Source organism: Conger conger, chromosome 9 (assembly GCF_963514075.1).
Source record: "Conger conger chromosome 9, fConCon1.1, whole genome shotgun sequence".
NCBI classification, from domain to species: Eukaryota; Metazoa; Chordata; class Actinopteri; order Anguilliformes; family Congridae; genus Conger; species Conger conger.
In genome coordinates, this window is record NC_083768.1 from 7697523 (window position 1) to 7722151 (window position 24629).

General features: G+C 46.2%; 1 protein-coding gene across 1 annotated transcript; it reads right to left on the bottom strand.

Moving 5' to 3' along the window:
* Window positions 1–1259: 1259 nt before the first annotated feature.
* Window positions 1260–24136, bottom strand: LOC133137055 (ATP-sensitive inward rectifier potassium channel 10-like). Its single transcript, XM_061255063.1, has 6 exons — window positions 23671–24136; window positions 10456–10820; window positions 8845–9056; window positions 7885–8016; window positions 7517–7694; window positions 1260–2740 (listed from the first exon to the last, which is right to left on the bottom strand). Exons 2-6 carry the CDS (start codon window positions 10811–10813, stop codon window positions 2343–2345), a joined length of 1278 nt encoding a protein of 425 aa, XP_061111047.1. The 5' UTR covers window positions 10814–10820; window positions 23671–24136; the 3' UTR covers window positions 1260–2342.
* Between the last annotated feature and the right edge of the window lie 493 nt (window positions 24137–24629).

The window sequence follows — 24629 nt, forward strand, 5'->3', positions numbered from 1 at the left end:
CCGAAAGAAGGCGTATAGGGTCTGATGATTTTTTGGAGGTAAGCTGGGGCAGACCCCTTAACTGCTTGGAAGGCGAGCACCAATGTTTTGAATTTGATGTGAGCCATGACAGGCAGCCAGTAGAGGGAAGTAAGCAGGGGGGATTTTTTTTGCCAATATCATCACACACACACATACACTTCCAAAAGAGTGATGACCACAATCACACTGATTTAAAATAACGTTTATTGATCAAGGACACTTAGAAATATCTGATTAAATGTTAAGAATTCTAGTTCTGGACAGGAATACCCTATACAGCACAGGAAAACATTCCCCAAAAAACACATACCCCTACATTGAACAAAAAAAAAAGCAATTTAACAACTAAACGCCAGTTCCTATATAACAATGAATCTTACAGAAATAATAACATGCAGCTGCCCCCACCCCCACCCCCACCCCGACTCCACATAACTAGAAAACATTAGCAGAAGTAAAAGTTCCTTTTGACATAATGCCCTGAAAACTCATTGTGAAGCCTGCCAATGGGAGAGTGGAGAGTGGAGAGTGAAGCTCCGCCTAGTTTGTGAGAAACTGGGTCATCTTCCTTCCGCTTAACACAGAACCCTCTCAATGCTGGTAAGCTGTGACACTTTCAGGTGATGACTAATACACCACAGTAGGAAGTCGATGCGAAATTAGCAATGAGCGGAACTGGTCAGGAGACGCAACCAAGGTTTCAGTCACACTGGCGTTCTCTCTTAACAATTATTTAATTTAAAGGTACAATAGGTAAGATTTTTGTGTTAAAACATTGTTACAAGACCGTTGTAAATCCCTTCCCGTCACTGAAAAAGGCTCACTGACATGTTGACTCGCCCTCTGCCTGTGTTTATAGTCCCTAAATTCTGGTTTCAAAATATACAGTTGACGGGCCGGCAATCTGTACAAAAACATACGTATAGCTGTACAATAATTCAAGCTCATTGGTTGAAAATTGCCACAGCCAATGGAATCAGCACGTTCACATAGAAGGGGTGGGATAAACAGTGTTGTGGTGTGAGCGTGTTTGTGGTTGCAATTCCTCTCTTGACTCTTAGAAGTCCGAAATTACCTATTGTACCTTTAAGGAGTCAAGCTGGCTCAGGCGACCTGAAGAAGTGGTACAGGTGGTACAGGTGTTCAATGTGATAGCTAGTAAAATTTTACTTCACATATGGCTCAGGAAACACAATAGAATTACTTGGTGTATGTAAAGATTTTAGACTGACCCCACCCGCCCTCCACTTCCCCCAAATCCCCTTGTAATTTGCCCCCTGCTTGGAGCTAAGTCACTGCGCAGCTCGGCTGGGGGACTGCAGAGTGACTGCGCAGAGTTCACTGGACAGTGTGCCCGCAAATTAGCAGGGGGCTTTACATCGATATCAGGGGCACACAAATGGGACTGAAAACGGACCGTACCAGCTGTGGCCACAAGATGGCGACCTTCTCCGGTATCAGAGTGGCGGTGGGAGGATGAGGCCCTTGCATATGTGAATGCATAAGCAAGGCACACACATACACACAAACAAACAGTCGCTTTAAAACCTCAACACAGACAGGCAGCAGATGACACAGAAGGGGAAGCCACATCAATGCTAACAGTTAAGACCTTTTGCGGGGTATTAAAGTGCTTTTAGTTTTGTTTAAAAATATCACACAGGACTAATTCAGTGCTAAACATACACCTCCACAGACGTAAGTGCTGCCATGGTTAGACATATACGTGTATAAAAATTCACTCTCGCAAGCACCTCCAAAAATATACATTTCACTTTGAAATCTTCCAGTCATTGTGAAAGCAGTTTGTCTAGGGACTTACTAATGATTAATCTATGAAGATGTCTATGTTTCAGGGACCATTTCCACCTGTGCTTTGGGGAACCACGTCCTTAATCATGCAGACACCAAAGTTTCTTGAGCATGGTTGTCACGGTAATCAGTTTCACGGAAGTTCCCAGCAGAGTTTCAACAAAGCCTCCCACAGGGTCGAGGAGGCTACAGCGTTGCTGTAGTACACCTTCACTGCCACCAGAGGGATCCAGAATCAACTCCAGTGTATTTAACCGCTTAAGATGAATGAAACTGTGTATTGAGTGATTGTGTGTGTGCGTGCATGTGTGTGTGTGAGTGAGTGAGTGTGTGCTGTGTTAGTGAACAATTGTGTGTGTGAGTGGGGGGGGGGGAGCAAGAGAATGTGCTTGTATTCGTGTTTACCGATGAGCTCAACAGTGTTGCCACCCTCTGTAAAATCTCTCTCTCTCTTCCCTCGTTCTCTTCCCCCTCTCTCTCTCTCTCTCTCTCTCTCTCTCTGTCTCTCCCTACACGTTGCTGATTCGGACACTCAGAGGACTGCTGTCTCTCAGCCTCCCCCTCTCCTCTCGGTAGCTCTGCTCCAAACGTAGCTTCTCCGGATCCGCCCCTTCCACCGCCCCCCCTCTGGTGCCAGGGTAACGCTGCAGGGGGGGACTGGAGGGCGGAGCCTGCTTGAAGAGGGGCAGGGTCTTTGTCTTGGCCACCTTGTCGAAGAAGGAGAAGTCGGCCACGTACTTCCCGGACGGGGAGAGAGAGACCACCGGGGGGAACTCGTAGCCCCACAGGATCTCGTCCGGCAGGTAGGAAGTGCGCACCTGGCAGGTAGCAGAGGTGGGCTCCACTGTGGCGCTCAGGATCACCAGCAGCTCAAAGTCGGCCAGCTCTGGATCTGTCCATCCCCCGCCTGTGTGGAGAGAGACAGGGAGAGAGAGAGGAGAGAGGAGAGAGGTAGAGGGAGAGAGGGAGAAGGAGAGTGAGAAGAGAGAGGGAGAGGGAGGGGGAGAGAGGGAGAGAGAGAAGAGAGAGGGAGAGGGAGGGGGAGAGAGAGAGGAAGAGAGGGAGAGAGACGAGAGATAGGAGAGAGGAAGAGAGGGAGAGGGAGAGAAAGGGAGGGGGAGAGAAGAGAGAGGAAGAGAGAGGAAGAGAGAAGAAGAGATAGAAAGAGAGATACTTTCATACTTGCCTAATCATAGTCATTTGAACCTCTTATACTACTCATTTTCAGCAATGTATGACTAGCAATGTACCAGCAAGCTCAGTAGCTCTGTAGACTCCAGGCTCTCTGCTTGATAATAAAGTAAGCCATTTGCTACGTGTTTCCTTCATGACTGGATGTCGGTGTTCCTGAATGTGGAAACTGGGTGCATGTGTGCGGGTGTGATATCAGTGTTGGTCTCATCTGCCCACAAGACCTATTTGCTGACTCCCTTAGGCTCGTCATTTCCCGCCTGGATTACTGCAACTCCCTCCTAGCCGGTCTCCCAGCTTGTGCCATCAAGCCCCTCCAACTGGTCCAGAATGCTGCAGTCCAGAATCACCAGTCAGCCCAGGTCGGCTCATGTCACCCCACTCCTCATTGGCCTCCACTGGCTTCCTATTGCCGCTTCAAGGCCCTAGTGTTGGCATTTCAGGCTGCTAAGGGGACTGGCCCACCTTACAGTCCCGGCCAAAAGTTTTGTCGCATGAGTGGACAAAAGTGACAATTGCTAATTACCCAACTCTTAATTAGCTAATAAAGTTAGGAAACAACACAAATCAATCATAAATGTCTAAAGTTTATTAGAAGCTAGCAAAATGACATTTTAAAATTGTTAGCTTGATAATTACCAACAGGCCAGTTTTGGCAATAAGGAATAAGGAAGAAACAAACAAGGGGCTTGATTAGTTGATCAGAAATTTTACACTTTAAGCCATCAAGTTCAAGCTCAACATTGCTTCTGTCAACATGCCCAAGATCAAACCAGAAACCAAAGTGCTGATCATCAAGAATCTCAAGTCCAAGTCTCCTGCTGAAGTTGCAGACATCTTCAATGCGTCTAAACGGCAGGTGGAGAGGATTCGCAAGCGCTACCAAGAGACTGGTGACGTCCATGAAAGACCCAGGTCGGGCAGACCGCACAAGACAACTGCTCGAGACGACAGCTTGCTGGTCCAACTGTCAAAAGCCAGCCCCATGTCAACCGCCTCACAGCTCCAGGAGGAGTGGACGCCGGCAACACCTGTTTCATCAAGAACTGTACGTTGGATTCTTGCTCGCAATGGTCTCCACGGTCGTATTGCTGCCCAGAAACCAGCGCTAAACAAGAGACGGCTAAGAAACCGTGTTGCGTACGCCAAGGCCCACAGCCTGACGGAAGGTTGGACAGCAAAATTGAATCGTCGGTTGAGCTCCATCCCAAGCGCCGCCAATATTGTCGACGACCCTCTGGGGCCCGTCTGGACCCACGGTTCACCCAGAAGACAGTCAAATTTGGAGGTGGAAAGATTATGGTTTTGGGTTACATCCAATACGGAGGTGCCGGGGAGATCCGTAAGGTGGATGGTAACATTGACAGTGCCAAATATCAACAGATTCTTGCCTCCCAGTACATTCCCAACTACAAGAGGGGTCAGATTTTTCAACAGGATGGAGCTCCTTGCCATACCTCAGGTTCTACTATGAAGTTTCTCAGGGGGAAGAAGATCAAGGTCCTTCAGGGATGGCCAGCCCAGTCTCCAGATATGAATATTATTGAGTATATCTGGGGAAGAATGAAGGAGGAAGCTTGGAGGACCAAGCTCTCTGCCAAACCGGATGGCAACTGTTCTGCAGGCCAAAGGAACCCATACAAGATATTAATTTCTTAACTTATAGTCCATGATGAAATACTGGACTGATTTTTATTTGGTATTTTATTTACTTTTTGAGAAAGATAAAATGTATTGATTATAATTTGATTCGCGACAAGACTTTTGTCCAGGTATAAACTGGCTTGTTCATCATTATCAAGCAATAAACCTTAAAAGCATCTATGACATTTTTGTTTTGCTAGTATCTAAATAAACTTTAGACACTTATGATTAATTTGGGTTGTTTCCTAACTGTATTAGCTAATTAAGAGTTGGTAGCAATTGTCACTTTTGTCCACTCATGCAACAAAACTTTTGGCCGGGACTGTACATACTATCCTTAATCACTCCCTACTCCCCAGCTAGACCGCTCTGGTCTGCCAGCTCTGGTTGCCTTATGGTTCCCTCACTACGAGCACCAGTCGGTCGAGCTGCACGTTCACGCCTGTTTTCCGTTCTGGTTCCTCAGTGGTGGAATGACTTGCCTACCACTGTCAGGACAGCAGAATCCCTCCCCTATTTCAACGCAGACTAAAAACACACCTTTTCAAACTCTACCTTAGTCCTCCCTCCTGATTTCCCCCGCCCCCCTTTCTGACATCCCTATCCCTCTAACCCCCCCAAAAAAACAAAAAAACTTTTACTTACGATGACTGTATTTTTTAGAACAGCACTTCATGTGTATTTTACTAGTTATGGATATGATGCTTTAACTTGTGGAAGAACCTATGCACTTGTAAATCGCTTTGGATTAAAAGCGTCTGGCAAATGACTGAAATGTAAATGTAAATGTACTTCCCAGCAAACTGAAACCTGGCCACCCAGTTTCTGTGGCTAACTGATGGTTTGCAGCTTGCAGTGTCACATCTGCAGTTCTGTTTATGACTCAAGACCTCTGCAGACAGTTTCCACTCTGTGAGACAGATGTTTCCCTTCGTTACAGCGAGGATTATTCAACCGAAGAGGTCTACCTTGACATGCCCGTCCCTTTGCAATTACTGAGCTCATCAGTGCCCTCTTTCTCCTTGACGATGCTCCAAACGGGTTATTTTAGTAAGTCTATTGTTTGGTCTATGTCGCTTACTTTGTTTTTGTTTCATAAGGCTTCGTTCCTTGACTTTCATTGGCACAGCTCTGGTCCTCTTGTTGACAAACTCCAGAACAGTAACAGGCAACCAGAAGCCTACAGTCAAGACTACATACTTGTAGGGGCGGCCTGTAGCGTAGTGGTTAAGGTAAATGACTGGGACACGCAAGGTCGGTGGTTCTAATCCAACTGTAGCCACAATAATATCCGCACAGCCCTTGAGCTCTTGAGCAAGGCCCTTAACCCTGCATTGCTCCAGGGGAGGATTGTCTCCTGCTTAGTCTGTACGTCGCTCTGGATAAGAGCGTCTGCCAAATGCCAATAATGTAATGTAATGTACATTCTGAAAGCTCTCTTCGGTCTTGCACTCAGGAACACACCTGACTAATCTAAAACGCCTATGAAGCCATTTGTCCCAAATATTATGATACTAATACCCTTTCATAAAGGCAAAAATTCTGCACTTTAACCATACGTGAATTGTTTGATTACAAATCTTAAATTGTGGAATACAAATCAAGAAAATATACGTACAAGTCCAAAGACTTATGGAGCCCGCTGTATGCATTATCTGTCTAAATGTTTATTATTTGTTTTGCACTTCAACGTCCCTAAGACAAACCTGGGATTGCCATAAAAAGAAACACCATAACTATCATCCAAATCGAACACAGAATTTCAGCTCCTAAATTCAATGCTCAGATCCAACACCCAAATTCAGCAGCCAGATACAACACCCAAATCGAACTCCCATAAAGAACACCCAAATCCAACTCATAGATAGCACCCAAATCCAACTCATAGATAGCACCCAAATCCAACTCATAGATAGCACCCAAATCCAACTCATAGATAACACCCAAATCCAACTCACGGATACAAAACCCAAAACCAACTCCCAGAACTAACACCCAAATCCAACTCCCAGATACAACACCCAAATCCAACTCCCAGATACAACACCCAGATCCAACACCCAAATCCAACTCCCAGAAATAACATCCAAATCCAACTTCCGGGAACACCCAAATTCAGCTCCCAGATGTGGTACACGAGACAGAGGACAGGAAGGAAAGGAGAGTGAGTGATACGGAAAGAGAGAGGGAAGGCCGGGACTGGGGTCGATTCCAGTCATTGCTCTGGTTGCTCTGGTTGCTCTGGATGCCCTCATGGTTCCCTCTCTACGAGCACCTGGCGGTCGAGCTGCACGTTCGCGCCTGTTTTCCGTTTCTGGCTCCTCAGTGGTGGAATGACTTGCCTACCACTGTCAGGACAGCAGAATCCCTCCCCCCATCTATTTCGACGCAGACTCAAAACCCACCTTTTCAAACTCTACCTTAGTCCTCCCTCCTGATTTCCCCCGCCCCTCCTTTCTGATATCCCTATCCTTGTCTAACCCCCCCCCCAAAAAAAATAAAAAAAATAAAATAAATAAATTGCACTTATGATGACGACTATGTTTAGAACAGCATTCCATGTCTATTTTCCTAGTTCTGGATGTGATGCTTTGACTTGTGGTAGAACCTATGCACTTGTAAGTCGCTTTGGATTAAAAGCGTCTGCCAAATGACAAAAATGTAAAATGTGAAAATGTATGCTTTCTTCATGATGTCTTCTTCCCTTGTTTCAAGGGGTTTCAAATCCCCAAAATGCCAGGATTTAATATGAAGGCCACGCCAAGTGATGTTTGGTATCCGAAATATGAAAGGTGGGGGAGGAGGAGGAGGAGGAGGAGGAGGAGGAGGAGGGGCGGGGTGCCCGTACCCTTGGCGGCCCAGGCGCGCAGCGGGCTGGTGTCGTCGATGACGTGGTAGAAGGTGAGCGGCAGGATGAGGAAGGGGCTGTCGCTGGACGTGTCCACCTGGAAGGGCACGTTCCTCTGGTCCAGACGCACCGTCTCCCCCTCCTGAGTCTGAGACGTCTGCAGCAGCTTCCCCGTCACCTGGAGAAACGCACACCTGTTACGCTACATTATACACACACCTGTTACACAAGACATTACACTATGTGCATACACACACTTATTCCACAATATACACACACACACACACACACAATTACACTCATACATATTCCCCACACACGTGCTAATCCTAGATCGCGCTGTCATCGGAAAGCCCCGCCCCCGGTACCTGGCAGCCCAATAGGAGGCTCTTGCGCATGTTGGCAACACGGACCATGAGACAGGGCCGGCCCTCGTGACTGGTCACCACGGCGTGCTGGCTGAATTTCACCGTCTCGCCGCGCTTCTTAGGACGAGCCACCTAGTGGACAGAGAGAGAACAGCACCCCCCAGGAGGACTGCGGTGCGGCATCGGTCCGGGCAGCCTGCAGAACCTAGTGCAGCGCGACTCAACTCCGCCGTCCTGCGGGCCGCAGCGCGCGCTACACCGCCTGATTTCACCCGTTTGGCTCGCTGTCTGAACCAAGCGGGAGAAATACTCAGTGAAGTCAGGCGGCGTGGGCGCACGGCAAGGGGGGGCAGATACCTGCAGACGTGCCAGGAAATCGGGTGAAGTGCGCCCCGAAAAGGAGAAAGCTTGGGGAAAAGCTACACGACACCACTGCCTCTCCCCCCCCCCCCCCGGATACCGCCTGCAAACTTTGGGGTGGCAGGCTGCAGCGTGTTCTACTGCAGAGTTGCAGGTTCGAGTCCCTGGTCGGCATAGAGTAGGGGTTCTGACCTGCATCTGAAGTGATGACGTCTGGCCCCAAAAACCAAAAAAGAACCCAGCTGTTGGGCCCTTGAGCAAGACCCTTAACCCGTTTTCTTTCTCTCTACCACTCTCGCCCCACTTGCAACTGTTTTCTCTCTCTCCATTTCTCTCAGGGCATCCTTGCAAAAGAGAAACATATTCTCAGTGGACCTTCAACCTGGTTAAAGGTACAACAGGTAATTTTGGACTTCTAACGGTCAAGAGCAGCAACAATCATGCTCAAACCACAACACTGTCTATCCCACCCCTTCTCTGTGAACGCGCTGATGTTGGTTTGAGTGCATTTGTTGCTGTAATTCCTCTCCTGACTGTCAGAAATGACCTATTGTACCTTCAAATAAAGGATTGAAAACACCATGCCGTGCTGGTCCTTACCTTGGCGAGAAAGGTGCCAGTGATGAAGATCTCCATCACCATGGTGATGACGAGCTGCAGGATGAGGAGGAGGATGGCGATCGGGCACTCCTCGGTGATGCAGCGGAAGCCGTAGCCAATGGTGGTCTGCGACTCCAGGGAGAAGAGAAAGGCACCGGTCAGGGTCTGGACCTGCATCACGCAGGGCGTGTGGTTGGAGGGAGGGTCCATCTCTGAGGGGGGGGGGGGGCACAGGTACACAACACGGTAGCACCTTTTACTCACCTGCACACCTTTTGTACACTGCACACTACACACTACACGCACTTAAACACACATCGCATATGCACACTAAGCAGTACACACTACACACACTTAAACATACATAACATATGCACACTAAACAGTATACGCTACACACACTACACACACTTAAACATACATAACATATGCACACTAAACAGGACACACTACACATTACACGCACTTAAACATACATAACATATACACACTAAACAGTACACAGACACGACACACATTTAAACACACATAACATATTCACACTAAACTATACACAAACTAACCACTGCACACTACAAACACACACACTTAACACACATAAGATATACACACTAAACAGTAGACACACACAAACAAAACACTACACACATGCACACACTAATCACTACACCCACACACTAAACAGAACACAATACACACACATAAACTCACATAACATAAACACTAAACCGTGCACTGCACACTACACACATTTAAACACATATAGCATATACACACTATACCCACACATAGAGATACACATGCACACACATTAACACACATATACAGTATACACACTAAACAGAACACACGCTAAGCATTGCACAAACACACACAGCATATAGACACTAAGCAGTACACAAATACACAAAACACTACACCCGCACTTACACACACAATAGAAAGCATAGTCACACAGACACACGCACACAGGACAGACATTCACTGAAAATGGGAAATTGTGCTTTGTGGGAATTGGGGGGGGGGGGGGTCGATCTCTAAATACACTAGTAAAGATACAGATACAGCCACAAAAGGTAAAATTTAAATTTTCTCACACTCAAGTAATGTTAACACTTTTAAACTTTTAAAAGCAGGCTCTCAAATGAGAAGTTACAGTATACTGGCCTGAGCGTTGTCTCTTTCCACCTGACACCATGATAACTATCACGGCTGGTTTGCTATTTTCACAATCTGCGGCTGTTTTATTGACAACTCCAAAGTTCTACAGTAAAGATCGTTTACAGTGCACAAGGCAAGACAACGCCATCTAGTGGCTGCAACTTGCGAGACACCCAACAGGCAGCCTCTTTAGTTTTTTTTTTGTGTGTATATTTTAGAGGCAAATATTCTAGTTTCAATACAGTTCATTTCTTGGACAAGGCAAGTTTCTTTCAGATTCTATTTCAGTTCACAAGCATATTATTTAATCTGTTTGGTACAGAATAAATAGTGTTCGTGCGGTGGCGTCTTTTTATTTTAGTTTCATGACGTTTTACGATCTCTGTCAGAACGCTTAAGCGAACGCTTGTCCCCCCCCCGCGCGTCTCCCGGCCTCGCGGTCGGTCTCACCCAGCAGGTCTCCGTGCACGAGGGCCACCAGGTACCACAGCAGGCCGAACAGGAACCAGGTGCCGGCGAAGGTGGCGGAGAAGAGGAAGAGCTTGTAGCGCCACTGCATGTCCAGGAAGGTCGTCCAGAGGTCGCGCAGGTAGAGGGCGCCGCGGCCGCTGACGTGGTCGATGCGCACGTTGCTCCGCCCGTCTTTGGAGAGCACGCGTCGCCTCCTCCGCAGGGCGGCGGCCCCGCCCGTCCCGGCCCCGCCCGCCCCGGCCCCGCCCAGCAGGGGCTTCAGCACCTCCGTCTGCGTCTGCGAGTGGCACACCTTCTGGGGGGAGGAGCTTCTGGAGGAGGGGGGCGTGGCCGTCATCTCCGCTCTGGGGTAGGGAAGGGGTCAGACGAGGCGCGAAACTCACTGGTCACACAAACTAAACCATTACTCCAAAACAAAGAGTTCCGTGCAACACAGATACGCTTTTGGGGAGAATCACAGAATAACTTAAGCACATGTTTTTTTAACACTTAATTGATCAAGAGATTGACTGCAACAAAAACCAGCACAGAGGGGGGTACTGTGGGACCCAAAGAACCAGCTACACTGCACCCTGGAGAGACTTGTAGGGAAGGGGTCAGACGAGGCGCGATCACCGAGGGCGGGGCCGAATCACGCCCCTCCCCGACTGCACTGCGTACTCAGAATACCGTGTACTTTTTTAGTGTACTGTTTAGTGCATACATTTAGTGCGCAGCCAATAACCTTGCAGCTAAGGTGCTGGAACGGGACCCGGAAGGTTGCTGGAAGTTCGGTAGTTCAGCGCACCTGCTGGGCCCTTGAGCAAGACCCATTGCTCCAGGAGGGATTGGCCCCTGCTTAGTCTGATCAACCGTCACTTTGGATAAAAGTGTCAGCCAAATGACCGTTGTGTAATGTAATGTCTCTCAGTATGGGAAATATGGCAAAGAATAATAATAATAATGCTCCATTCTATTTTCCAGCTGTACCGTGGAACTGTGCTTCGACTGACTGCCCTTATGCAGCCATGCTTCTTGTTGTTGAATGAAAATGTACCTCATTTCTAAAGCAGTGCTGCTGGGCAGTCGGTCTGTAGCGTAGTGGTTAGGGTACATGACTGGGACCCACAAGGTCGGTTGTCGGTGTAGCCACCATAAGATCCGCACAGCTGTTGGGCCCTTGAACAAGGCCCTTAACCCTGCATTGCTCCAGGGGAGGATTGTCTCCTGCTTAGTCTAAAATCAACTGTACATCGCTTTGACTAAGACCGTCAGCCAAATGACGTGATGTAATATTTATGGGGCCACGTTCTCATTTACTTTCTGACAAGTGTGCTCCCACATATACTCAGCAAAACCCCAGAAATATGTATATCATGCTTAGATTTTTTGCTACATTAACAGATAATTTTGTCAACTTAACGTAGGTCAGTGTGCTGATTCAGACATGGCCCAAGTCTGTTTATGTGCTGCAAGAAGAAAATGTCTTTACTGTACATAAAGTCTGAAAACATGGGCCTATATTCAGTCAACAGGTTCCCTTAAACTTATCTCAGCAGAAAATGTAAGCATTTGCTTTTCTTCACAACACAGTTCACAGACAAATTCAGCACAATCATCAAAACAACCTTGCCAAACTATTTGTGAACAAAAAAACAGTAAAACAGCGCTTGCATTTCATTCTGAAACTCACTGGTCACACAAACTAAACCATTACTCCAAAACAAAGAGTTCCGTGCAACACAGATACGCTTTTGGGGAGAATCACAGAATAACTTAAGCACATGTTTTTTTTAACACTTAATTGATCAAGAGATTGACTGCAACAAAAACCAGCACAGAGGGGGGTACTGTGGGACCCAAAGAACCAGCTACACTGCACCCTGGAGAGACAAGGAATGCTCTTTTCTCCTGGACTGAAAGGCTCGCAGAAAGAGGGTAAGATTGGTTACGGATGGCACAATGTTTTACACTCTGACATTTATCTTTCCTAGTCCTACTTTGAAAAGACAGTATTTTATTCCCTGCCATGGATGTAATACGGTAAAGGTTCATTTCACTGAAGGTTGAATGGAGTTGGGAGCAGGGCTCTTTCATCTACAGAGAGCCTTTACCATTCTCTCAACCAATCACAGCCACTGAAACTCACTGCGTGCCTCCTCTCGGCCAATCGCAGCCACCAAAACACCCTGCGCCCTCCTGTCAGCCAATCCGCCTACCCCAATTCTCTCCTGTGCTGCATCACAGCGGGAAAACTATTTCCCAAACATTCAATGGAGAGGAGAAAGCCCTCAAAATCTTTAGCATTTTTGTTTTTCAAGAGTTCCTTGTCAATGAGAAACCACAGACAGGGCTTATGCTCGAGACAAGGGAGCATTTCTCTGGTTATTTGTTTATTTGTATTATTATTTAAAACTTATTTAAAACCTATTTCACGAGGGAAAAAAATCAATGAGTTTCACAATCTCTTTGCCAAGAGAGACCAGGCCAAGGGGGCAGCAGAAACACATGAATGAAAGTTTCTTGCAAGACACTACAATTTAAATCAGTGCTTCCCAACCCTGTGCCTGGAGATCTACGGTCCTGTGGGGTTTAATTCCAGCCCTAACAAAGCCACACCTCATCATTCAACAGCTAGAGCAGGGGGCTGTCCAACTCTATTCCTGGAGATCTACCGTCCTGTAGGTTTTCACTCCAAACCTAACAAAGCACACCTCATTCAACAGCTCCATATAACATTGAGCTGCTAAAATGAGGTGCCGCAAATCACGGTTGAAATGAAAAATTATAGGATGGCTGATCTCCGGGAACAGGGCAGGGTGCCACTCATCTAAATGCATAGTATTGATCGAATGAAATATCAAGTATCTAAAATGAACAGTGCAGAAACACTGATCTCGCTCGATCCTTCTCGATCTGATGAGAATTTGTGTAATCGAGTTATAAATTTAATTTACTGTAAAGCGCGGGATGCGATGTAATCGGGCCGTGGATGTTGTAGGACGTGAAGTGAGCGGAGTGGACCGCTCCAGGGCCTTTTCGCTAAGATCAAGGGTACGACCCGCGAGGGAGGGTTCACGGGTCCTCTCGATCATTGCACGTGCCCAGCAGGGTAAGCGATCAACGCGCTCTGGGCTTTGAGCAGTAATCTGGGCTTTGAGCTGTAATCTGGGCTTTGAGCTGTAGTCTGGGTTTTGAGCTGTAGTCTGGGCGTTGAGCTGTAGTCTGGGTTTTGAGCTGTAATCTGGGCTTTGAGCAGTAGTCTGGGCTTTGAGCAGTAGTCTGGGCTTTGAGCAATAGTCTGGGCTTTGAGCAGTAGTCTGGGCTTTGAGCTGTAGTCTGGGCTTTGAGCTGTAGTCTGGGCTTCGAGCAGTAGTCTGGGCTTTGAGAAGTAGTCTGGGCTTTGAGCTGTAGTCTGGGCTTTGAACAGTAGTCTGGGCTTTGAGCTGTAGTCTGGGCTTTGAGCTGTAGTCTGGGCTTTGAGCTGTAGTCTGGGCTTTGAGCAGTAGTCTGGGCTTTGAGCTGTAGTCTGGGCTTTGAGCAGTAGTCTGGGCTTTGAGCTGTAGTCTGGGCTTTGAGCTGTAGTCTGGGCTTTGAGCAGTAGTCTGGGCTTTGAGCAGTAGTCTGGGCTTTGAGCTATAGTCAGGGCTTTGAGCAGTAGTCTGGGCTTTGAGCAGTAGTCTGGGCTTTGAGCAGTAGTCTGGACTTTGAGCTGTAGTCTGGGCTTTGAGCTGTAGTCTGGGCTCTGAGCTGTAGTCAGGGCTTTGAGCAGTAGTCTGGGCTTTGAGCTGTAGTCTGGGCTCTGAGCTGTAGTCTGGGCTTTGAGCAGTAGTCTGGGCTTTGAGCTGTAGTCTGGGCTTTGAGCTGTAGTCTGGGCTTTGAGCAGTAGTCTGGGCTTTGAGCTGTAGTCAGGGCTTTGAGCTGTAGTCTGGGCTTTGAGCAATAGTCAGGGCTTTGAGCTGTAGTCTGGGCTTTGAGCAGTAGTCTGGGCTTTGAGCTGTAGTCTGGGCTTTGAGCTGTAGTCTGGGCTTTGAGCAGTAGTCTGGGCTTTGAGCTGTAGTCTGGGCTTTGAGCTGTAGTCTGGGCTTTGAGCAGTAGTCTGGGCTTTGAGCAGTAGTCTGGGCTTTGAGCTGTAGTCTGGGCTCTGAGCTGTAGTCTGGGCTTTGAGCTGTAGTCTGGGCTTTGAGCAGTAGTCTGGGCTCTGAGCTGTAGTCTGGGCTTTGAGCTGTAGTCTGGGCTTTGAGCAGTAGTCTGGGCTCTGAGCTGTAGTCTGGGCTTTGAGCTGTAGTCTGGGCTTTGAGCAGTAGTCTGGGCTTTGAGCAGTAGTCTGGGCTCTGAGCTGTAGTCTGGGCTTTGAGCTGTAGTCTGGGCTTTGAGCTGTAGTCTGGGCTTTGAGCAGTAGTCTGGGCTTTGAGCAGTAGTCTGGGCTTTGAGCTGTAGTCTGGGCTTTGAGCAGTAGTCTGGGCTTTGAGCTGTAGTCTGGGCTTTGAGCTGTAGTCTGGGCTTTGAGCAGTAGTCTGGGCTTTGAGCAGTAGTCTGGGCTTTGAGCTATAGTCTGGGCTTTGAGCAGTAGTCAGGGCTTTGAGCAATAGTCAGGGCTTTGAGCAGTAGTCTGGGCTTTGAGCAGTAGTCTGGGCTTTGAGCAATAGTCTGGGCTTTGAGCTATAGTCTGGGCTTTGAGCAGTAGTCAGGTCTTTGAGCAGTAGTCTGGGCTTTGAGCAGTAGCCAGGGCTTTGAGCAATAGTCTGGGCTTTGAGCAGTAGTCTGGGCTTTGAGCAGTAGCCAGGGCTTTGAGCAATAGTCTCGGCTTTGAGCAGTAGTCTGGGCTTTGAGCAATAGTCAGGGCTTTGAGCAGTAGTCTCGGCTTTGAGCTGTAGTCTGGGCTTTGAGCAATAGTCTGGGCTTTGAGCTATAGTCTGGGCTTTGAGCAGTAGTCAGGTCTTTGAGCAGTAGTCTGGGCTTTGAGCAGTAGCCAGGGCTTTGAGCAATAGTCTGGGCTTTGAGCAGTAGTCTGGGCTTTGAGCAGTAGCCAGGGCTTTGAGCAATAGTCTCGGCTTTGAGCAGTAGTCTGGGCTTTGAGCAATAGTCAGGGCTTTGAGCAGTAGTCTCGGCTTTGAGCTGTAGTCTGGGCTTTGAGCAATAGTCTGGGCTTTGAGCTGTAGTCTGGGCTTTGAGCTGTAGTCGGTGCTTTGAGCAGTAGTCAGGGCTTTGAGCCGTAGTCGGTGCTTTGAGCTGTAGTCTCGGCTTTGAGCTGTAGTCTGGGCTTTGAGCAATAGTCTCGGCTTTGAGCAGTAGTCTGGGCTTTGAGCAATAGTCAGGGCTTTGAGCAGTAGTCTCGGCTTTGAGCTGTAGTCTGGGCTTTGAGCAATAGTCTGGGCTTTGTGCAGTAGTCTGGGCTTTGAGCAATAGTCAGGGCTTTGAGCAGTAGTCTCGGCTTTGAGCTGTAGTCTGGGCTTTGAGCAATAGTCTGGGCTTTGAGCAGTAGTCAGGGCTTTGAGCCGTAGTCGGTGCTTTGAGCAGTAGTTTGGGCGTGGAGTGTTACCATATTCCTCCTGAGAAGGCACAGCCTGGGTCAGTGTGATCAGGCCTATCTGTTTGTCTTTATTTTGTGTGATTGGTAGGGTGTGCTTTTTGGTGTGAGTGTGTTTCATTTTTATTTATTTTTTAATGTAAAAAGGACCTGATGTGAGCAGGATATGATGCCAGTATGATCTGATGTGAGCAGGATGTGATGTCAGCAGGACCTGATGTCAGCAGGATGTGATGTCAGTATGATCTGATGTGAGCAGGATTTTGAAAGTAGGATCGAACTTGAGCGCCCTTACTAATAAATCTCACGTGAAAAGAAATGTCATATGCAAGCTGGACATTTTCACAAGCGGTAGGCTGTTTTCCACATTTTTCACAAAGAAAATTGGTCACATGAAGTCATGTGGAATTTGTATCATCACGTTATTAAATATGAACTGCAGTTCACATGTGACTTTAAAAAGCACAGTTTTTTTGGCCTTTTGCGCCACTCCAATCTTACAAGTGTGATGATTTTATGTAGTTCACATGTGTGCTCTTCACATGTTGGGTGTTCACGTGTGGTTTTTGGACACGTGGTTTTTGAACATGTGTGAGTTTGTCAGTGCGGATGCGATGTAGGCAGGGGGACGAGGCATGAGCCAGATGTGGTGTCTGTTATGAATATCACACAGATTGTGTCTATGTATTTTGGGGGATTCTAGGGACCCTGATTGCTCCTGAGGTCTTATATCAGAGATCAAAAACATCTGGGACAACAGGAACCAAACATCCAGAAATATACTCTCTTCTACCTTTGCACATCTCTCATTCTGTCTTTCTTTCCATCCTCCATCCCTCCATCCTCTCTTTCTTTCCCTCTGTCTCTCACTCTCTCTAACAATTTATCCCTCCCCCGCACACTCTTCCTCTCCTTACCCTCTCTCTCTCCCTCTTTCCTTTCAGAGTTCTGGGCAACAATCCCATGTATAAATAAAGTGTGTGTGTAGGGGGGGGGGGCGGGAAGAGAGGCCATGTGTTACTGGCCGGATTCACACAGCTGACCTTTGACCTCTTTCATTGAGTTGCAGCCCACTCGCAGAAATACATACATACACACACATGCCCACACAGGGGGCGGGTTGCCCACACATACTCCAGGACTGCACAACCATTATGTAACCTTCACATTAATTACCAGTAATTACAATGCAGCTATGCAGTTGCAATCTTTCGCCACTCAAAGATTTGTAATTATAAACAGCACACACAAAGCAACACAATAACCCCTCTTTCTCTCTCTCTCTCTCTCTCTCTCTCTCTCACTTTCTTTCTCTTACTCTCTCACTCTCTATCTCCATCTCTCTTACGTTCACATTTTTTCTTTTTTGGCAGGGAATAAAAACATTTGTAGATTTAGCATTTGATACCAGACTGTAGATAAGGGTGTTTGTCAAGACAGTAGCCTACAGATTCAGCCGTGTAAATAAGGACACAGGGTTTGACAAAGGCCGGTAGAGAAAGTGTTTGGTTTGATAAAGGCCTGCAGATTTGGCTTGATATTGAGTGATGGCATTTGTCAAAAGAGTTGTTTAAAAGAGTTTTGTGTTTCTGTCCTTTTTTTAATCTCAGAGTATAAAGTGTTATCTAAGAGTGAGGCACAGCACAGGAGGTGGAGATTGACCTGGATTCTTGGAGCTTGTATTTTGCCGTGGTCATGATAATGTTTAAGTTTTTTGTCACACATGAGGTTCATGAATTGGCATTAACTAATACAGTTGTTAATCATTCATTAATTATGTACAAATAAATTAATTAGGCATGAAATTACATTTGAATTAGTTCATTAATGTATTAACAACTAACTAATGTATTAGTTACAGTACATTAATATTTATATATTAGCAAACCATGGAATAAATTTATATCCCGGTTCAAAAACAGTTATTTCCCACTGGTCATAAGATTACTTCATTCGCCCATCCCGCAAACCTATCCAGTATGAACTTTTTGGCACTAATGCACTTCATATGGGACACTTACTTTGCACTTGTATACTCTATAAAAATTGTTACAATTTACTGTGTTTCCTTTATGTTTCATAATGAATATTTATTGGTGTCTTTTATTGTTTTTATTGTCCCCTTTTATTACTGTTTTTATACTGCATTGTGGTTTCTGGGACCACTACACTACCACTACCATATCCTTTTCTTATGCCTGCAATGACAAGAATGACAATAAACTTGAACTTAAAATTAGTAAACCATTAACAAATACATCAACTGTTTTTTTCATTCCAATATGAATTGGCATTGACTAATGCAGTTGTTAATGTGAATTAATGATGGACAAATATTTTAACAAAGCTGTACAGACTAACTTCTAAGTAGCAACAACTATTGTACATTAGTTAATGCCAATTCATGTAACCCTATGTTACCCAGTTTTCTTTCTGCACGTTTCTTGCTACAGTGCAAACAGCTGAAACAATATGATTAATATAGACACAGCTAATAAATAAAACTGAAGAAATCATAATAGAAGAGTAATAATAATCACATAATAAACCAATCCTGTAATAAAGTTGAGAAACAACAACAGAAAAAGGTTACACATGGGTGGCAGTAGGTTTATGTTTATTACGTGTAGAAGAAAAGCGGATACAGATACACTGTAAAAAAAAAAAAAAGGGAAAAAGCAGGTGTAATGATCTTTTCACATCTATGTAGAGGGCTGATGGAAATGTACAAGGAAAACATTTGATTAATACATGTTAGCCCAAATGAGTTAGCCACAGAGCAGCTTGACAGACAGGCACTTATGGTTTCAGAAATGGTAAGCTATTAGAAAAACAAATGCCGTTTTCTGTCATGAAGCAGGCACCGATTCACATAGCTATCATGACTAATATGGGTCACATGACTAACGGGAAGAGCGACAATGTCTGCAACAGGTAAGGAGAGTTGTTGTTTTGTTTTTTTTTTTCAAACCTGTAATTTGGAAAAGATTAAATTAGGGGATGGGGTGTCTCGGTGGCGCAGCCTGTAGAGCACTGACCGCATGCTCGTTGCGAGCCGCGACGTCAGCGGTTCGAATCCGACCATCTGACATTTATTGCATGTCTTCCCCTCTCTCTCGCTCCCATTCTTCCTGTCTCTCTATACTATACTGTCCAATAAGGCCGAAAAAATATCTAAAAAAAAAAAAAAAAAATGAAATTAGGGGAAAAACTCTATAATTTGTATTATTATGAATTATTAGCCTTTATTTTATGCAGGGTATGTTGACTGAGCCCCGTGCTCTTTTGCAGCAACGTGCAGCCTAACCTGAATGTCTTAGAATTTGCAATTTGATATAAAATCATGCGTAATGATCCAGGCCTGTAATATTACATCACAGAGGTAATTCACTGCTCTATACAACACAGACCCATTCACAGCTTTCACTCACAACCCTGTTCACCTGCAGTGTCACCTCACGACCGGGGCGGCCTGTAGCGTAGTGGTTAAGGTACGGGACTGGAACCCGCAAGGTCGGCGGTTCGATCCCCGGTGTAGCCACAATAAGATCCGCACAGTTGTTGGGGCCCACGAGCAAGGCCCTTAACCCTGCATTGCTCCAGGGGAGGATTGTCTCCTGCTTAGTCTAAATCAACTGTACGTCACTCTGGATAAGAGCACCTGTAATGTAATGTAATGTAATGTAACGTAACAACCCTGTTCACTGCAGTGTTAGCTCACAACATGGCTCAAACATTATTACACGGCAGAGTGAATACACAACTCTAAGACAACACGGTTCAAACACTGGTTCACAGCATTCTGTACCTAATTTGCAACGGTAACACAACACTGTTACGCAGCATAGCTGATACACAACTCTAAGACAACACGGTTCAAACACTGTTACACGGTATAGCACAAACTGTGCTGTTACGTAGCGTAACACAAAGGGCAATTTTTCAAAAGCTGTTACACAGTACAGCTCATACACAACTGTTACACGACACAGCACACTACACTCTCAGAAGAGAAATATTTAAAAAACAACACAAAGATTGCATTTTTTAGCATACCTCCATGTTTAGTTAAGGACAACACATACTCCAGTGTCTGTTAAAAAGTCTCACGTTGTCTCATATTTGTGACAGAAAAGTAGTTATGTTGACACAAAATGGTGTTGAAAGTAACACAAAACATGTGTTGGACATGAACAGATCCTTTTTGAGAGTGCACTGTTCCACAGCACTGTGTTCCTGAACACTCAACTAACTCAAAAGCTGACGTTACACAGAATGAACACAACTGCTATACACCGATGCAGTTCATATTCACCCGTCTTATAAACACTGCTGCGGTGAACAGGTGAGTCTTAAGACCTGATGTTGTAGAGCCAGTTGAACGGTAGGTGAAACCTTTGAGATGGCTTGGATTGAATTGCAGATAATTGATGCACAAGAACTAAAAGCTCTTCTGTTTTTAAACAGCTGAGAGGGATGCCCAGGAAGACAGTTCCTTCATGCAGAGTACCACAGGGACTACAAGGTTCACGAAAATTCAAGTAACGGGACATTATTTGTGTAAAATGGCTACGACTTCAGACAAAAAATTCCTGTCCAATGATTTGCTACTATAAACATACATCGCTTTATAATGGCGGATTGTTGGAATTTCGGAGGTAAATACTCGTATTTGTTACATAATTACTCCATTCTCCTCTGTCTTTCTCTCTCCTGCTTGTCACTATCGTTCCTCTCATCTCTCCTCTCTTCCTCTTCCCCTTTGCCTGCCTTTCTCCTGGGTGCACAAGAATCCTTTGTTTGGGGGAGAGATGAAAGGGACAAAAGGACCATTGAGAGAAAGGGGTGAGAGAGGGAGAGTGTGGAAGGAGGGGGACATGCGGACGCACACACACTCGCGCAGTGTGTGAGGACGGGACGGACAAAGCGGGCTCGTTAGTATTCTGCACGGCGAAGGAACACGCTACACAGCTCACTGACTCTCTGCATCCACTCTCTGAGGCCTGCGCGAGACACGTTAGGGTCTGAACACAGGCTGAACACAACCTGAACACAACCTTAACACAGGCTGAACACTGCAGTACCACAACCTGAACACTGCAGTAACACAACCGGAACACTACAGTACCACAACCTGAACACAACCTTAACACAGGCTGAACACTGCAGTACCACAACCTGAACACTGCAGTAACACAACCGGAACACTACAGTACCACAACCTGAACACAACCTTAACACAGGCTGAACACTGCAGTACCACAACCTGAACACTGCAGTACCACAACCTGAACACTGCAGTACCACAACCTGAACACTGCAGTACCACAACCTGAACGCTGCAGTACCACAACCTGAACACTGCAGTACCACAACCTGAACGCTGCAGCACCACAACCTGAACGCTGCAGTACCACAACCTGAACATTACAGTACCACAACCGGAACACAACCTTAACACAGGCTAAATACTGCAGTACCACAACCTGAACACAACCTTAACACAGGATGAACACTGCAGTACCACAACCTGAACACTGCAGTACCACAACCTGAACACTACAGTACCACAACCGGAACACAACCTTAACACAGGCTGAATACTGCAGTACCACAACCTGAACACAACCTTAACACAGGCTAAATACTGCAGTACCACAACCTGAACACAACCTTAACACAGGCTGAATACTGCAGTACCACAACCTGAACACTGCAGTACTACAACCCAAACACAACCCTAACACGGGCTGAATACTGCAGTACCACAACCTGAACACAACCTTAACACAGGCTGAACACTGCAGTACCTCAACCTGAACGATGCATTACCACAACCTGAACTCTGGCCACTGCATTGCCACAAGCTGAACACAACCTTAACACAGGTTGAACTCTGACCACTTCATTACCACAACCTGAACACAGTCTAAACACAGGCTGAACATTGTATTACCACAACCTGATCACTGCGTTACCACAACCTGAACATTGCATTACCACAACCTTAACACAACCTGAACACTGCTTACCACAACCTTAACACAACCTGAACACTGCTTGCTATTCTGGGGCTCTGGCATGGTGTTTTCTTTTTTTGCCCTTCTGTCCCCCTGTAAAGCGCCTTTGTGACATTTCTGTAAAAGAGCGGAATACAAATTGAATTTTAAGTGCATCCCCGCAACCTTAACACGGTCTGAATACTCTTGAACGCAGCATGGACACCTAAATGATTACAGCCAGAACACAGGTTTACCACAACCCGAACAAAAATGTGTCACAGTCTGACCGTGACCCGAACAGAGGTTGAGCATGTCCTGGCACAACCTGAACACCTCCTACCTACAACCAAGAATACACACAGCAGGAATATAGACAGGCCATTTATACCCTAAACACTATCTGATATTCTGATCGGGACCAGAACAGCAATTGTATTGTTTACAGTAAACAATACAACTTTTTCTCTTCCTAGCTACTTTGAGAGCAGCTGGAGTTTTCCCCCCTGTGCTGCTACTGTTTTCCACACTATGCTCCTTAAAGTTCAGGACAACATCGTCAGAGTCCCTTTTGACAAAAAACAAAAACAGGTTCTGTGTACATGCGTGTGTATGCTTGTGTGTATGAGAGAGAGAGAGAGAGAGAGAGAGAGAGAGAGAGAGAGAGAGAGAATGTGTTGTGTGTGTGTGAGAGAGAGAGAGAGTGTGCACTTGTGTGTCTGTCTGTTAATCCATAGCCATAGCTGTAAGTGAGGTCATATACAAGCATTCTTTAGCACTTTAAACTGCTGCTCCAAGTTTCTGCTCTGACCACTGCTCCACACTGCTGCTCTGACCACTGCTCCACACTGCTGCTCCGACCACTGCTCCACACTGCTGCCCTGACCACTGCTCCACACTGCTGCTCCACACTGCTGCTCTGACCACTGCTCCACACTGCTGCTCTGACCACTGCTCCACACTGCTGCCCTGACCACTGCTCCACACTGCTGCTCCACACTGCTGCTCTGACCGCTGCTCCACACTGCTGCTCTGACCACTTGGGACAGGTGTCAGTGTGCAGGTGGAACAGGTGGAACTATGACTGACAGATATGTTGATTGATTAAGTGCTAAGAAAGGATAAACCACCAATCATTGAGCCGTTTTGTGGAGATAACAGTATGCAGTTATCTTCACAAAACGGCTGTCAATCAGGTTTTGGCTTTAAATTAGGTATGGTCGGCTCGCAATGTGGGTCCTGTCACTTTGTCCCAAGAAGAGAACACGTGCACTGTGCCCCTGTGAATGCTGGGTCAAGGTACCGAGGCGGTGTGTGCACGTTTGCATGGCACCTCGCCGGCGATTGACGCCGTACATGTAAACATTTCCCAATTATTTCCATAGAAAGTGTTTTTAGAAAGTGCTATCACAAAGACGATTTTTGAATCTTTAATGACTCTGTTCTTAGTCTGAACAATTTTAAACTGCGCTCCATCGGGCAATAGAATCATTGAATTGAATCGCCTTCCTCTGCAGAATTTGTGATCGGAATGTTTAATTGTTTAATTGTCCAGTAATTTGAATGTTTTTTTAGGCGTATTATACACCTGCGCACTGAAAGGGAATTACTCTAACGTCAGATGTTAGTAGTTCTTGGAGCTCGGTAGCGGACAAGTGTGAGTGCGCAGAGATTCTGTTTGCTTACCTTTTCGTCGAGATTTCTCAATTGCTGACTTGATAACAGGATTAATAAATTGAAAAACTATGTCCCCACTGTCTGTATACTATGCGGACTGTCGGCGTTTGGAGGCGCGTGCAGTTTTTGACAGTTTTGTCACACACATGCTCACGCGAAGTGTCTGTGTGGGTCTTTCGGGTACAAACGTTTGGTCTTTTTCTTTTCTTTGGAGTTTCTTTACATTTGAAAAGTCATATACATAGCCTATATTTTAGTAAAAAGAGCAAATAAATCTCCTTTACAAGGCGAAAAAAAGTTACTGTAAATAGATAAATTACATTACAGTCGCATCGGTCCTGAGCGCCTAAGGAAGAGAAAGACCCGAATTTTAAACTGTCTGTCCGTCTCACATGAACAACTTTCCTATCAAGCTGTGAGTTTATGTTTTTAAGAAGATGAGGCAAGTCGCATGTGTTCCGTCGCTCTCGCTCTCTCTCACCCATTGGGAATGGATAACGAACAATTCAGTCACTTTTGTTCGCTCCCTCTCTCTCTCACACACACTCTCTCTCTCTCTCATTCTCTCGGGACCTTTTAATTCATTAATTCACCACCCTCCCCCTCCCCCCTTCCCACCGTTGCGAGTTCGAACGTTTTGAATTGGCAGTCTTTGTGAGACGTTAAAATAAAGAAACGGGTGTTTATACAGAGTGAGAAAGAAAATGCTTTAGTTCGGAATGAAAAGTTGTTGTCTTTTGAATATTGATGTTTTTTTAAATTAAATAGGATAAAGCGGTTTCCCCTGTGGGCGCGCGCTGCAGACTGACTGGACGACGCCGGTCACGTTTGTTGCCCCGAGAGGCCTCCGCGAGAATGCGCGAGGCTCCTTTCAATTGTCCGCTTCTGGGAAGAGAGCACGAGTAGCGCTCGTTCCATTTCGACGGCGCTGAGCGGTGGGACGACGGAACGTTAAAACAGATTAGCAG